Here is a 16,612-nt window from a genome sequence, read left to right as displayed (position 1 = left end):
TCCCTGCCCTTGTCCCAAGTCCCTCCCCAGCTTTCTTGTAGTCCTCCTTCACACCAAATGGGCTGCTCTCTTGCAGCATTTAGGCCACGGGTGGGTTTTTTTTTTTAGTCTTAATGGAATGAAAAATCACTTTCTTACGGAGGTGGTCCTTCCTTTCAGATTGTTGCTATGGCCTGTATCAATCTCGCATCCAAAATCGAAGAGGCACCTCGTCGTATAAGGGATGTGATCAACGTGTTTCATCACTTACGTCAGTTAAGAGCAAAAAGGTAAGATTACCTTCGTTAAAAACAGAAGCATCTCTTGTCACTAATGTCCGCTGCAGTTCTCAATTCACAGTATTTCTCCAGGCTAAGCTCCACGACCTAAAATTGAGAAGGGAGTGCTCAGGAGCTGCTACGTAGGCAGTACAGTTCAGTGCTGCTCTTCTGCCGTTACTGTGGTTGACTTGGTAGACCCATTGCCCTTATTTATATAGCTACGAGTCGTGAGTATTGGTTCCAGTTTTAGGTCCACGGTTGGTTGGAGTTTTAGGTCTATTGCTAATTGATTTTTTGCTGTCTTGTAGTTGTTGAAAAGTAGTCTTAGGTATGAGTAGCTAATTAGTGGAGTGCAGTCTATTTTCCAGACTTGTAGCCATGTGCAGTAGTCTTAATGCTTTTCTCTTGTTAGTATGTAGCTGCCCCAATGTGGTTATGGTGCTAATAAAGTACCAGTTAGCAAAAAATGAAAGCTGATGTTTTTGCAGTGATGATAGTATGACTTTAGAAAAAACAATTTTAGACAGTATCTGAAAAACCCTACAGTTTGGCCTCCAGTGTTTGCAGCTTTAACGATACCATTTCAGCAGGGAACGTGTAATTGAGTCTTGGAAGCTGAAGGCATCTTTAATTGCAAGAAGTGAGGTGTGTTTTTCACAGTACAGTGTGCTTGTGTTGGTGGAGTTGAGGTGGGAGTGTCAGTTCCTGCTCTGTGTGCAGATACAGCTAACTGTCTGCTCGAGTTGTAGAGCTGCTCTCAGCTGTGAGTGCCTAATTCTGCTCTTCTGTGTGTAAAGTGATGTGTGTTTTCATGTGTAAAGCAAATTAACGTGACGTCCTGGAAGGAACAAGGAATGGTTGAAGGGAAGGAGTTTTCTAAGTTGCTCTTAGATGCAAAATGCCTTTAAATCTGTCATCCAGCAGTAGCATAGTCTGTGAGATTGGAGATGGCAGCTGTGATGAAGTAGTTTTACTTCTAGTGGCAAACTGCTTAAAGTGTAGGGTAATCCATAGTTAACAAGAGGGTTTTGTTTTCAGTTAGACTTTTAAATTCACACTTTTATTTCTCTGCTCTGTATCACCAGGTTACAGCAGGAAGTTAAACTTTAGTGTTGTGTAACCTTTTCTGAGGAGTAGAGTAGAAGTCCCTGAGGGAAATCGGCTGTTTCTTGGTGTCTTTATCCTGGTTATGCTTCTGCTGAATTGAAAACTTCCACTTTTACTGCCTCGTGCTCGTGTTTTCCTAGTTAGTTTTAGATAAAAGAAGAAGGATGGGTGTTAGTTACACTTTGGAACTTGGCTTTGTTCCTTTTTTAAAGTTATTATCCCTGCTGGCCCTGAGAGAGTTTTGTGAAGCTGAGCTGAACGTGAATTTGGTGGTATTGTTTCTTACCAGGGTTGTGATGAGGGAGTCTGGTTATTGGAATTATTGAAGCTGGTTCAGTGATGTGTCATGTTTTGGCTTTGATCCAGGCAGTGAAGGTTAGTTAATCATATGCAATGCTTTTCTTTACGACGAGAATACAAATTAGTTGTTTCTTCGTGCTGTGCAAAGGATCAGAGAAACTGGACTTAACCTGTGAACTGCAATCTTCCCAGCTAAATCAGAATGTCACTTGTGCATGTTACATGGTGTCTAAAATGCATCATGTCAAGAGAAATCGTGCACTTCTACCCATTATTTTCTGCAGAAATGGGTTTTGTTGCTCTGAGGTTCTGAGTGACTCTGCATGAAATTAATCTTAAAAATGCTCAAGTCTGACAATTCAGACTTGCCTTCTTTTTTTTAACAAGCAGGATGTAAACGTTTTTCTGTACTTTTTACAAGATTACCATTACATACCCTGTACACGTTATTAACTTCAACTCTTTTTTCCCTTGCAACCGACTATACAGCGACCAGCTACATTTACCAAAGCCTGGGTGATGTGGAGTGGTACATAAAGATGAAGCTGTCGTCATGGCAACAGTGAGTGAAGTATCGAAAATCCCCATGGAGAAGCCAGTGCTCTGAGAATAGGTCACTGGAATCGGGGGACAAACAGGTTGGCCGCTGGTGAACCATTTGGAAGAACTCCTGTATCTTGTTATAAGCTTTTTTCTTTGCTGTCCAGGTTTTTAGAATACTAGCTTAATCTTTTTTTTATTATTATTATTTTTATTTTTAATCTGAAGCTAACACTTAGGCCGTAGTTAGTTTCTCACACACAACCCAGAACTGAAACAATCAGGCTGCTGTACTTTCTTTTCACCTCTACTCTAGTATTTCTGTTAACTGAAGCTCTTAACCTGCACATGAAGTTTTGAGTAGTTTTGAGTAGGCTTGCTTTCTTTCTTAAAACATTTTTTGGGTTCTTAGTTCCACTTTTCTAGCTCTGTATAACTGCAGTTTGAATTGATAGTAAAACATGCCTTCACAAGGGTACAGAAGTCTGGAATTTGTAAAGCAATTTATATACATTATTATGTAAGCAGTCCCTTATATGTACCTGTTTGCAGAACTGGGAATTGCATTGGAATTTTCTCTTTGTAAGACCTGTAGTCAACTGAGTTACTGCTAGGGGGTGTTTCTAATACTGAGAAGTAAGAAAAAGCTTAAAAAAAAAAAAGTGTTTTGGACAAGCATATTTCCTTTTGGATCTTTGACGAGCATATGTCATGTGGTACTGCATGTAAAAATGTTTGTGCATGGAGAAAAGCTCGTATGATGAAAATACTGCTTTTAAAAAAAAACTGTGTGCCAAAACATCTGTGTTCTGAGCGAAGTGCAACTGTTGTTTAACATGTAGAATGTAGTTTGAAGTTGATTTTTTTTAATTTATCTTAAATGTGCCTGAAAGCTGCAGAAAGTCCTGCTGAGACTTGGGACCAAATGTGACTCCTGTCATGATGTAACCTCACAAATGTGGGTTTGAGATGCTTGGTCAGCTGTTCTTTACCTCTGTTGCAGCACACAGGTTCGTGCAGTTGTGTTGGAAGTGGTCTGTATTGATCACACACTCTACTTAGTGTTCTTCAAACTGTTCTATAAATCTACAGTGCTTGTATTTACAATGCTGGGGACAAATGTAGAACTCGCTTTCTTCTGTCTATTGCCTGGCCTGAGAGAGATGTGGTCTTGGAAATGAGATGTGGATGTTACGTTCTACTTGTCAGGAGTATTTTTTTGCATTATGAACACAAATACATGCAGGACAATTTTCTTCCAAAGTATTAGATGTTCCAAAGACATCAAATTTTAATATGACATCAAATGAAGCTGTAGCTGTGTGGAGAACTGAGGTTTCACTTGTCAGAGGGATTTTTAAAAAATATATTTGTAATTTTTTTTATTGTTACAAGCACATGACAGCATGTGTTAATCTTTTGGGCTGTTTTGCAGTCTCTAAATCCTGATGAAGTTTTGGGACTAAGTGTTGGATTGATTTACCAGAATGGGCACTGTGTGCTCTCTGCTCTTAAATCTCAAGTCTTGCCTGGAGCTCTAGTGCTGATCTGTAAGAACAAGATTCAGAGTAAGAATTTGTGATACTATTTGGCTATACAGGGCTTGAAGTTTATATTTTAGATAGAAGCTTATAAATTATTTTTCTCTGGTTTTGTTACTTGGACCTATAATGATTACTTCTTGGACTGAGAACTAGGTGCAGCAAATGCAGTAGCAAAGTTCCTCTCTTTTTTCTTAATAGGAAAGCCAAGAAGTTTTTCAGAGGGAAATCTCTGAAGTTTCCAACTTGTAAATTATTATGTGCACCAACACTTTAGAGTTTATGGCAAAAGTAAACCTTAATCCAGTGGGGAACCTGACTTTTGCCAGTCATAAGCTGTAGCAAAGTCTTCTGCAGATTTTTATTTTTGTGTAAGTGGATAAAAGGCTGCAGTTGTCTTTCTGTTTCTGGAAATTCTGTCTGGGTAAACCAGTGTTTTTCATTAGATCCGTAGATCTCTAGAACTTGTGTGTCCTCAGTGGCTGCAGTGACACAGGACAGCAGAGGAAGCACACTTGAGAGTGCCTTAATTTTGAGTTTCCTGTTGCTTTGCTGTTGAACACGAGCACCCAAAGTCTGAACTGCTTGTGCTGATCCTGTGGGCCTGTAGGAGCAGAGTGGAAATGTGAAGTGCAGTGAGGCTCACAGTCTTTCCTGTTGTACTGTAACTGCCTTACTGAGTTCCATAATCCTGGCTTTCTTGCATGGCTTTCAGAGAACTAAGGCACGTGGAGGATAGTTATCCCTCAGCAGGTTGTTGGATGGTCCCATGCAGTCATGTTGTCCCGCTGTTGATTTCTTTTTCTTATAGACTGGAATTCATAGCTGCCCCAACAGCTTCATCCAAGATTTGTCACCTCTGATGAAGTGTTCTCCTAACAAGATAAACTGAGCCCGGACACCTAAACTCGCTCTGAATGATGCCTTGCAGATCCTGCTAGTGCCAGTGATCTCTAGATAACGCTGTGTAAAGCAATACTGGAAGAAGTGTTGTTATAAACCCCAGTATAGTTAGTTGAAACCAGTGGGAAGTGAATCAGTTTGACTGGAAGAACTTTAGCTTGGTTCTGCCAGTCTCCTGCTCCAGAGCATTGTGTTCAGCCAGCCTTTGTGGTGTTTGAGTGTTCAGATAAAACCAGAGCCTCTCTACTGAAGTAGTTACCTTATAGAAGATTTAAAAATGTTTCTTTTCTAGTTAATTTATGGAGAAAAACCAAAAACCAACCCATATTCTGACTGGATGGTATTTAGAGCAGCTGAAACCACAAACTTTGTAAACCTGCCCTGATGTGTTAACACTCAACTGGAGAAGTTAATCTCTCTGTAACATGGAAAACATTGCTCTTTATTTTTAGGAGACAGAAGTAGTAAGGCCTGTACTTGAGTTGTAGGTCATTGCTGGCACCAGGAAGGTGCAGTAGAGCCTCTCAAACCTCCCAGGAGCTGTTCCTCAGCCCCTTGGAAAGAGGAGGGAGAGCTTCAGTGCATGGTTACACACCATGATGCTTTTACTAGTGACTTGGGTGGCTTGTTGTATCCTTTGAGCAATGGTAATTAGCATCCTACCAGGTGACTGCAGAAGTCTTACCATAAATTGTGGATTACTGAAGTTGGGTCAGCTAGCCTTGTAATTAAATTGAGCCTTTGTTTCTGGGGTGGAAACCTATTTTTTTTGAGTAATTTTCTACTCTGTGACCTAAAGTGTAATCCACTTATGGAACTGGCATGGAATCAAAAATGACGAGTTAGTAGTGAACTATTTTCTCTGATAAAACAGAAGCTGTGTTTTGAATCCACTTTGAATTACTTTTTTTGTTTGTTTGTTTTTCTTTTTGAAGGTAATGTCAAATTTATCACCAGTGCTTGAGGTGTACCAGGTTGATCATGTAAACAGACTGTGATTTATTAGAGAGTAACTAGTTGCAAAACCATGCTGTGTTTGGAAAGCATGAGGAGTATGTGAGGTGGGGAAAAAGCTGGTCTGTCTTGAGGAGGAAGTGGATGAAAAGACACAATGTGGAATGTTGAAAGGTCAAGTTAAGCACAGACAAAGAAAAGCATGAAAAATGGAGTGTGACCCTTGTGCCTGAAGCATGCAGCAAGTAATTTGAGTTAAAATGAAAATGCTTTGGAGAGTTCAGGTGTTGGATTTGGAAGGAATTAGGACTTGCCTAGTGCTAGACCTGGGAATCTTTCTGTGTGAAATGAGCTCTTGTTTTGCACATGCAAATAGCAGAAGTGACGTGGTGCCCACTGAGGAGTGGGTGCAGTGTTAGAGCCACAGGCAGATGTGTCACCATTTCACAGGTTACATCCCTTGCTTTACTGGGCTTTTCATATATCACAGTAGCAGGGCTGTCTTGTTCTCTGAACATCTGAATAATCTCATCTTCCAATGTATGGGAAACTGCAACTCAGAAAGCACCAGCTTGCTACTTTAATATCAGTAAAAAAACCTCTTGTAGCTTACATCTGCTTGGAAGCCCTACCCAGCAGAGGCAGTTGTATCCCACTCCTTCCCCCACATCTGTTGTGAAGTGTAAAGATTCTCTGAGATCTTCCCTGTGAAGGTGGCTTTAGTTCCAGCAGCTGGACCAGTGTAGTTTGCATACACAGTAGCAGAAGATTTTTATTTATTTATTTTTTTATCTTAGCCATCTAATCTATAGCTAGTCAAAACCAGAAACTAAACTAGTTTCATCTAAACTTGGACAGCACAAGATTAATGCTTAAACTTGCTTGCAGGAGTTGCAAACCGGTTTCTGTTGCCATTAGTTGGTTGGAAGGGAAAACAGAGTTGCCGCTGGTTTTGGATATGCAAAACAGTTTTGATTTTATTTCTTGCAAACTATAGGACTCCAAGCCCCCTGATACTTGATCAGAACTACATAAACACCAAAAACCAAGTAATCAAAGCAGAAAGGAGGGTACTGAAGGAGTTGGGATTTTGTGTTCATGTCAAGCATCCACATAAGGTGAGTTATCAAAAATAATATAATTGTAGCTATTATTCTACCTTGATGACATCATTGTGAGCTGTGGGACGAGAAATGCAGGTGTAAAAATGACCTGATTTCTTTTCTTTATTCCTTAGTACTTCTGATGAATGCTTTTGCCAGAGTGCTTGGGCAAATAGTCATGTTGACTTGGGTAGAAGTTGCTTCCTTGGGAAATGTTAAAGGTGGATGGTTTGAAAATCATAGAAAAACAGTAAATAAAGAATTGTCTGCACATGATTTTATGGTGTGTGCTTAGAAAGGGAGGGGGGACCATTGTTTTGGAATAGTTTGGCCAGATGTAGTTACTTCCTTACTCTTGCTTTGTATGTTAAAACTGAGACTCTTTTTTTCCCCTCTCTTATTCCTCAGATCATTGTTATGTATTTACAAGTCTTAGAATGTGAACGTAATCAAACCCTGGTTCAGACAGCCTGGTAAGTTGTTATTTTTCCATTCTTTTCCTAGCCAGGAAAATAGTAGCAGAAATAACAAGCCTGACGATCCATATGCAAAGCAATGAGATGTAAGTTATTACATAAATAATAATACTTTAAAAATATTTTTAGTGCTTGTTTCTGCTTACTATTTTCATGGCTTGATTCCAACCTAGTAATGGAGAACTCAATTTAACTTTGTTCTTTTTTCTACTCTTTAATTAAAGGGTAGTCCATGATGGTAAGTCATAGAGCTCTGCCCTCTGCACCTCAGCCCATGACCTGGGGATGGCCTGTTTGGCTGCCCTTCTCTCCAGCCAACCCAGTGCAAGCTCTCATCCGAGATTCACTGAAGTGCTCCATATCCATCGGGCAGCATCTTCTAGTTCTGTCTGGGTGTCAAAAAGGATTTGTATATTTGCTTTTAGAAGTAACTGTTAAAAAAAATGTTTCTGAATGTCTTCTTTGTTGCCTAGCTACTGTGTACTGTAGTGTATTTAAAGGACACGTGGGGTAGACTTTCTGCCAACATTTATTTATTTTGTTGATTTAGCATTTGGCTAAACTTAAAGGGGTTTTTTAAACAAAAACCAAAGCAAATGACAGTGCATGCAGCATGTTCACTTAGCAGCCATATTGGGCATGGGTTTCTGTAGAGTCAATCCTTACTGACTGCTGTTGGTTTCTTCCCTGTAGCTCAGTAACTGTAGCAATGGCTGGAGGTCTCTGCTGTTTAAATGTATTTATTTTTTGGCATGTGTTGCTGGGCAGTGCCACCTCGGTGGGAGAACAGGAGCTTAGTGAAGTGGGAGACCCATTACTAACTCACAGGTCTTTTTCCAACACTCAGTGAGCAAATTGGATGCTTCTCTCTCTCTCTGGATGAAGTTAATGTGACTCAAGGCACACGTAGGATTTAAATGCCATGTTTTATGAACTTTATAGGTTGCATCTAGCCTCTGGAAAATGGTAGGTTAAAAACATACCGTGCTTTAATGCTTGCATTTGAGTTTTTAAACATATTGATTTTTAATTACAAGAACATTGGTGTTTAAAGCAAAACAACTGGACAGATGATAAGTACTTGTGTGATTGTTAACTCAGGGGACACTTCACGGTGTAACTTAACGTGCCTGCCTAGGACGTGGCCATTCCATACTGCTACTTGCATTGGGGTTTCCAGACAAACGATGGCAACGGTGCAATCTTTTGTTACAAAAACATAACAAATGTAAACCTCAAACACAATAATTCGAAATACACCAAGTGTTTAATAGAATAACAGAAAAAATAATAAAGTCAATTGAGTCTCCAGTATTTGTTATCCTCTAAATAAAAAGATGTAAAGCAGAGATCCAACCTTTAATAATTTTTTAATTGATTTTTTTTAGGAATTACATGAATGACAGCCTTCGAACAAATGTGTTTGTTCGCTTTCAGCCAGAGACTATAGCGTGTGCTTGCATTTATCTCGCTGCTAGAGCTCTGCAGGTGAGTCTTTGTCTTTAGTTTGCCTTTTATTGCTAGTAATTTGGTTTCAAGAAAATATTTGAAACAAAAGCCTGGTGTGTAATTTCTCTGGTGAAGCTTTTGGTTGTTTTCTTTTCAGATTCCACTACCTACCCGTCCTCACTGGTTCTTGCTCTTTGGCACCACGGAAGAGGAGATTCAGGAGATATGCTTAACAACTCTTAAGCTTTATACCAGGAAGAAGGTAACTTTGAGATGTTTGGTTTTCCTGTTCAGTATTCAGTGCAGCTTGAGCTGTCTCGTGCTGGTTTGAGTGTGTTTGAGAACACCTGCATGCAAATGTGCTAATTGGAAAGGCTCTGCTGTGTGGCTGCTCTTGGGAGGGGAGTGTGAGAACACGTTAAGGAAGTTAGTCACATTACTGGACAGATGATTGAAAGATAATAGAGAATTTTTCAGAAATGAGATGAAAATACGAATTGTGTTAGTTCAGCTTCTTACCATGTTGTTACTTTAACAGCCCAATTATGAATTCCTGGATAAAGAAGTAGAAAAGAGGAAAATGGCACTACAGGAAGCTAAACTGAAGGCCAAAGGTTTAAATCCGGATGGAACTCCAGCGCTCTCAACACTGGGTGGCTTTTCTCCTGCGTCCAAACCATGTAAGTTTGTTTTCTGAACAGAAACTTGGATAATACAATTCAATAAGTCTTCTAAATCTGTGTCCCGAGGTGTCTCGAGCTGTCAGTTTAAGCTTTCTCACAGAACTAAGAAGCAAGACAAATCTTTCTTTTAAAACAAAACCAATTGCAATACCTTGAAATCACAGATGAGAGGGAAAAGGGATGCTTTATTCCACACTTCCACTGATGGGAGAGTGATGTGTTAATAATACACACCCTTCAGATAATTGTGTGACAAAATGTCATGACCCAGGAGGGGGCTGTGTGTTACTGTGTTGTGAAGAGAGACTCTGGATTTAATCTCTTGGGGGGGTGTTGCAGTAGCCTTGGTAGTTCCTTTTACAGCAGGTATCTCTGAAAATCACTCTGCTGTTTGTTAATGTCTTTGCCAACTGTTGAAGTGCAGTGAAGTGAGACAGCTTGTGGTCAGGAAATGGAGAAGGGGAGGTCGCAGTGCTGTTGGCATTACAGTGAATAAATTGCTGTCACACATATCTCGAACCAGCCACTCAATCTGTCTGAGCTCTAGTGGTACAAAGAGCAGTTAGTTTTGTCTTGCTGCTTTTTACCTCTTAATGCTGCTACTGATCTGTAAACTACCAACCAAATGTGAAGGGTACCATGAGCATTGGTCCAGCGATGGTGGGTAAAGTAGAAGGCATAGGCCCTCGGTTGTTATATGGCCTCTTCAGGAACTTCAGGACATATTGTGAGAAAGCAATATTTGTAGCAGTTATTTCTCCTGAAGAACAAGACATCTGAGTTTCCAGAGGTCTTTGAACTGGCAAGTGTAAATTTCTCACTAAACACTGAAACTTATTTCTGTGGAGTGAGAGCCCGAGTTAGAAGAGTTGGAGTGAAAGCAGGATCTCTGGTGGGGTTTTGGAAGCTGAGGAACTGAGGGAAAGCTGCTGACAGAATTCTGCCTTTCTGTATTTTTACATTAAACCTCTGAAACCCGATTGAGTGAGGAAAATGTGGTCATAATGCAGCACCCCTGCCTCGTGTCAGCAGGCCAGATAAAAATGTGGTGTTCTTCCATAGCAGCCCATCTGTGAAAAGAAGAATCCATCTCTGGGCTTTATCAGCTGCTGCAGAGACAGATTGGCTTCTAAACTAAATAAGTTTTGTGTTACTCATTATATTGATACCACTATTATAAAAATAAAATCAGTAATTTTGCTGTTCAGTCTTAATTCTTTTGACAAAGGTAACAATTTAAGTTGGGTATTTGTGGGCCATAAGGACAGCTTTTATTTTGTACCACTTGGGCCCTGATGGATTGAATCTCAACATGAGCCTGGCTGCTTCTGCTTTGGCTTGAAGGTCACGGTGTTCTTCTCCCCACCCTGCTGGCACTTGGCTTCAAACTACTCTCTGGCTCCAGCGTGCTATAAATAGAAAATTGGGCTGAAACAGGAGCTGTTGAGTTCATACTGACACAATGTGCAGATACTGGTAGAGATGTATAAAGGATACAGGATGTTTATGACAAAGTCTGTGACTAAAATGCCTCACTTTGAATTTAAATTTCATTCTTAGCTTCCCCAAGAGAAGTGAAAACTGAAGAGAAGACTCCAGTGTCTGTGAATACCAAAACCATTAAAAAAGAGCCAGAAGAGAGGCAGCAAGTTTCCAAGAGCCCTTACAACGGGTGAGCGAAACCTCTTCCTGGTGAAGAGAGGATTTCTGTACAAGTAGTTTCTTGAACTGAACTACTTTGGAGCTACTTCATGGAAGTAACGAGTATCTCAGAAGTGTAACCCTGTTTTGTTTTGTTTTTTCTTCTCTTCCCTCCCCAAGCATGAGAAAAGAAAGCAAGAGAAGCAGAAGCAGCAGAAGCGGTAGTCGATCCAGGTCACGAACAAAGTCACGGTCTCGATCCCACACGCCCAGGCGGCAGTAAGTGGTGGATTGTTGTTTGGTTGGTGAGGGGTTGTGGGAAAGGGGCAGGGTTTTTGCTGGGGGGTGTCTTTTTTTTGGTCATTATTAGCTCTCTGGGATATTTCAGCGGGGCTTTTCACGTAGGGCTGTTTCAGTAGCTTGTAGGGGCTCAGCACAAGCTTGTAACTGCTGGGCAGCAAAAGTGTCAGACTGGGGCCTGGCTTTGGGCTCTCGGTTCCTGACAGGAAGCAGTTCTGTTGGTAACTGCTGTTAATTGTTCCAGCTGTATGAGCTTTGCTGTGGAATGGAAACTGAGTGCACAGGTACACGGGGAGTCGGTGATGGAGTGAGCGTAAGGTCGTCTTACCCCTTCAGTCATCTTCTCGAGGAATTTGTTCTAAGCAAGGGCAGCCTCTGAACTTGGTCTGCTCTGCAGTGGTGAGAAGTGCCAGAGGAGCCTGTCTGTGTTGTAGGATTCTTCCAGATGCACAGGAGGAGGGATCTGAGTGCTGCCTGGTGCACTGGCTGGTTCCGGGGAAGATTAGGCTGATGCAGCGATAGCTGCTGGCTAGATACATTTTTTTTATCATTATTATTTTTTTTTAAGAGTCTTCAAACTGACATCCAACTTGGAAACTGCCAGCTTGGATCTCAGTGAAGCGTTCCCCTAAGTATTGTTGACTGTCAGATCACTGAAGGAAAAAAGGCAATAACCAACTTGCATCTGGTGTTGAGGGGAAGGTTCTTGACAAGGTCAAACAGTTAGAAAACGCCCCACGCGTTCTGGGTTTGGCTTTGGTTTGAGCTCTGTGTTTTTGAAGGAACTCCATGTCCCCTCCCTGGAAGTGTTCAAGGCCAGGTTGGATGAGGCTTTGAGCAACCTGGTCTAGTGGAAGGTGTCCCTGCTGCTGGCAGGGGGGTTGGGACTGGATGAGCTTTAAGGTCCCTTCCAACTCAAACCATGCCATGATTTCAGAGGGTGTTCTGGGATGGTTGCTGTCATTCATCAGTGATCTCTGCGGGACGAATCATCTCTGGTTTCTCCCAGTAACTTGGCAGCTCCTAAGCATCCATTTATTTTGAAGAAATGTTTTAACTTTTCAACACTTCTCTGTAAGTTACAATAACAGGCGGAGCCTGTCCGGGACGTACAGCTCGAGGTCGCGGAGCAGGTCCCGCAGCCACAGCGGCAGCCCTCGCCGACACCACAACCACGGCTCCCCGCACCTGAAGGCCAAGCACAGCCGGGAGGAGCTGAAGAGCACCAATAGACACGGTCACAAAAGGAAAAAATCCCGCTCCCGTTCCCAGAGCAAATCCAGGGATCATTCCGAGGCTGCCAAGAAGCACCGGCACGAGCGGGGCCACCACCGAGACCGGCGCGAGCGGTCCCGCTCCTTCGAGAGGTCGCACAAAGGCAAACACCACGGCAGCGGTCGCTCGGGGCACGGCCGGCACCGGCGCTGAGCTCTGGCTCCTCTAGATCATCCATTCAAAAGACTCTCTTCTTGGAGAACAAAAGGAACCGACGAGGATTTGATTAATTTAAACCCAATATCTCATTTTCTAAAACATGTAGAATATTTTTTTTTTTTTCTTTTTCTTCTTTTGGGAAAGAAACTGTTCCCCACTTTTGCACATAATACCTTAGCAGTATGGAATTGATGGAAAAAACCAACAATTGGGTTAAATTCTATGTATTAGAGTTGTGTATTGTTTATTGATATGAGAACTGGAGAATGGATTTCTGTAAAAAAAGCAAAAACATACCTTATTTTTATACAAGTCAATTGCAGACACTTCTATTTAAGTATAGTTATTTGTTTAAACGATGGTGGAGACTTTCTTACACTGGTTTTAGTCTGCATGTGTTAAAAGATTTTTACAAGAAATAAAATATAAAGCTTTTTTTTACTGCCTGTTGGATGGCCAATGTCTTGAAGCTGAACTTTGTTTTCTTAATGGCATCGCTTTGACCCTTGCAGGTTAACAGGACGTGTGGGATGGTGACGTGCTTCTGTTGCACACGAGGGACTCGGGAAGCTTTAGAAGTTGGTGTCCTTCTGCAGGTCCACTCTGCAGCACCCAAGATGAGTGTGGACCACTCTGAAGTTGAGTGGGATGAGCAGCTGATGGTGGGGACAGCCGTGACAGAGCTGCACCCCACAAGCCACCATGGGCTCCTGGAGTCCAGCTTTGCTGTCAGCTGCCCTGGGGAGATGGACATTTCTCTCCTGCCCATTGCAGGATCCCATGAGTTGCTCTCATCTGCTGTTCTCCTCTGACCTGGTTGTGCTGGAAGTGCAAAGCAGGATGAGGAACATGCCCACAGGGATGAAGTTTGGGGGTTTTTATTTCCCTTCTTTCTTTCACTACTGGTGGTGGGATGATGGCAGTAGAAGGAAGGATCCTATCGCAGGTGCAGTGCTGATGCAGCTTTTAGCTGAGCTCCCTGGAGCACATCAGCCTGCAGAGCTGTCCCCTGGTGTCTGCTGTGCTGCTGGTGTTGGGGGAAAGGTCCCAATGAAGGGTCACAGTGCCCTGGCTTGTGGGAGCTCCTCTGGCTTTAACCTGTCAGGTGTGCTGCAGTGAAAACAGAGCAGTTTGCTGCTGGAAACTCACGAGTGTTCTGGGGGGATTTCTTGGTGTCCAGCTGCTGGAACCGTACCCAGTGCCACTGCAGAGCCCGAAGCTGTGACCTGGTGCAGGACAATGGTGGGTGGAGTTGCAGGTAAAGGACAATCCCAGAACCATCAAGTGCTGTGAGCTGGGAGGGACCCACCAGGATGCTGGAGTCCAACTCCTGTCCCTGCACAGGACAAGCCCAACATTCACACCATGTCCCTGAGGGCCTTGGGCAAATGCTGCTGGAATCTTGTCAGGCTTGGTGCCATCAGCTCCTCCCTGGGGAGCCTGTTCCAGGGCTCCACCACCCTCTGCCTCAAGAACCTTTTCCTCATGGCCAACCTCACCCTCCCCTGCCACATCTTCCTGCCATGTCCTCTGCTCCTGGCATTCGTTGGTGGCCAGAGAGAAGAGATCAGCACCTGCCCCTCCTCTTCCCCTTGGGAGGAAGTTCTAGACCCCCAGGAGATCTCCTCTCAGTCTCCTCCAGGCTGAACACACCAAGAGATGATATGGGGGAGGAGGAATTGGATTTGATTCTCTTGGGTAGTAACAAAATCTTCAGCCTAAAGGTGTGAGGTGTTTGCTGTCCCTAGGGAGCTTCAGCTCCTGACCTGTGTTCCCTTTGGGGATGGAGGCTGCTCATGAAGCATCAAAAGACCTTTGCTCTCCCAAAATGCTTCTCACAGGGTAGCTGCTCTGGCTGGAGGTGACCTGGTTGGGTTTGTTCACCCAGAGCATGGCAGGGGGCAAAGCCCTGGGGCCAAACGAGCTGGTTGACAAGGGAAAGGCTCTGGTGGCCTGTGCCACTGCAGGAGCAAGTGCTGCTCTCTGGCCACAGGTTCTGCAGACCTCAAAAAGGGGAAAGAAAAAGAACCAAAAACTCTGTGGTTGAGCAAAAGCTTCACTGGAACTGGTTCCTTCTCGTAAGCGGCCACCCAGCATCCTGCTGGCCCTGATGTGCACCTGTTCTCTAGAAGTGCAGAAGGTGGATGTATTTTTTTTCAGAAGAAGGAAAATACAAATGTCTTCCTCAGTTTCTTGGGTACCTGGGTGTGGTTTGTTGATCTCCTGTAACTGTATTTCACATGTTGGTTACTTTCAGGAAAAATGATTAGTTGCTGTGGAAATTGAGGTGGTTTTTTGCCCTGGATACAAGTGTTTGGCGAGTCCAGGGCAGCGATAAAACCCCAGTTTTGAAGCAGCAGCACAGTTGGCTCAAGCTCTGGTGAACATCAGGATTTGTGTGTCGGAGTGAAACGCAAAGAGGGCTCAGCTCTGTGTTTGTGTCCAAGTATCAGCACTAATTACCCTTCTGTGCTTCCAGTGCCCCTGGCCCCAGAGCTGAAGAGCAGAAGTGAACTTCCAGGTAGAGCTGGAACATCTGGTGATGTTGAACGTCTAGACACCATCTGCTGCAGATGGCTTACACGGTGAGCTTGCCGTCAGCTCGTGAGAAGTGTGGTGTTTGCTCTTCCATGAGGAAAAAAACAAAGATGCCTTTAGCCAGCTGTATGGATGGTGGCCTTAACCATGCCATGTCCTTGATGACAGGCTGGAAAATAACTGGTTTTGGTTGCTGAAACAACAGCAGCAGATCTTTCTGGAAGCCCAGGTATGTCAGGTCAGTGGTGTAAAGAGGAAATGATGTGCTGGGAGTCTGAGCAACAAGAGGGACAAACCACAGAGCCAGTTGTTTCAGTCCTGGCTCCCCTTGGGTGGTGGTGTGTGGTCCTTCTAGAGCAGGTGGAGCAGTGGTCTTGAACAGCTGTAGCCCTGCTAGTGTCCCATCACCTGGAGGACTTGGCAAGCAGGAAGCTTCTGGGCACGCAAGAGTTTAAAACATCAATACATGATGGTGGGGATAGAGCCGTGGAGCTGGGACTGCTGAGCACCCCTGGAGCTCCAGGGGCTGACCCACCTGGCTCTGCTGTGTCACAGGCCAGCACAGCAGCCACCAATGACACCATGGAGCATCAGGGAGGTGCTGCCTTGTTTGTGTGACTACATCTAGTATGTCTGTCCCAAGACTTTGTGTCCTTACAAATCCCAAAAACTAATGATTTGAGAGCGCTGTTGGACCTTGAAGCATCTGTATCAACCTCCAGCGGCCACTTGAGGCCACGCTGACAAAGGTTTGGGGTTGGTTTTTTTAATGCTTGTTATTTTTAACTTCTGCAGTGTCTTCTGTGTGCTCGAGTCACTTACGGGAACCCTTCATCAGCTGAACCTTATCTCAGAAGGATGCGGTGGCTTTGGTGACCCACCATTGACATCTGAATGTAGAAGCACCCCAGGCAGCAGCGCCTCACCACAGCTCCTGCCTTCACTGTGGCCACAGGTGACCAGGCTGGGTGGTGGAAATAAGACAAGATGTGTTTGAGAAGGAAGCTGGGACGTTGAGCACCCTGCACAGATCTTTTCTGTTCCTGACCGAGCTGATTGTCATCTCCGTGGGCTTTATTCCTCACAGCGGTGTGTGGCGTCGTGTTCAAACCTTCACCTTTCAGAGTGGAAATGCTTTTATGGTAAAACCAGACTCTGTGATGTCCCACTGCCACCCGATTCCTAACTGAAACCCCATGTGCTGGTGGGACTTCAGTGGCTGTCCCAGCTCGGTCTGTGCCGCTGTGCAGCACCCGTTTCCCTCTGCCCCGTCCCTGCAGGACTGATGTTGGTGTGGCCTCACCTCCAGTGCTGGGGGCAGTTTGGGCACCACAGGAGAAAAAGGATCTAAAGCTGCTGGAGAGTGTCCAGAGGAGGGACACA

General features: G+C 43.7%; 1 protein-coding gene across 1 annotated transcript; it reads left to right on the top strand.

The window, feature by feature from the left end:
* The first annotated feature begins 156 nt into the window (after nt 1-156).
* CCNL1 (cyclin L1) lies at nt 157-12,685 on the top strand. Its single transcript, XM_010172922.1, has 9 exons — nt 157-269; nt 6,603-6,723; nt 7,117-7,181; nt 8,573-8,672; nt 8,791-8,895; nt 9,172-9,313; nt 10,877-10,988; nt 11,138-11,236; nt 12,337-12,685. Exons 1-9 carry the CDS (start codon nt 169-171, stop codon nt 12,683-12,685), a joined length of 1,194 nt encoding a protein of 397 aa, XP_010171224.1. The 5' UTR covers nt 157-168.
* Nucleotides 12,686-16,612: the final 3,927 nt, after the last annotated feature.

Source organism: Antrostomus carolinensis, unplaced genomic scaffold, assembly GCF_000700745.2.
Source record: "Antrostomus carolinensis isolate BGI_N321 unplaced genomic scaffold, ASM70074v2 scaffold49197, whole genome shotgun sequence".
NCBI classification, from domain to species: Eukaryota; Metazoa; Chordata; class Aves; order Caprimulgiformes; family Caprimulgidae; genus Antrostomus; species Antrostomus carolinensis.
The sequence above is the reverse complement of the archived record's forward strand: the minus strand, read 5'-3'. Positions and strand labels throughout refer to the sequence as shown.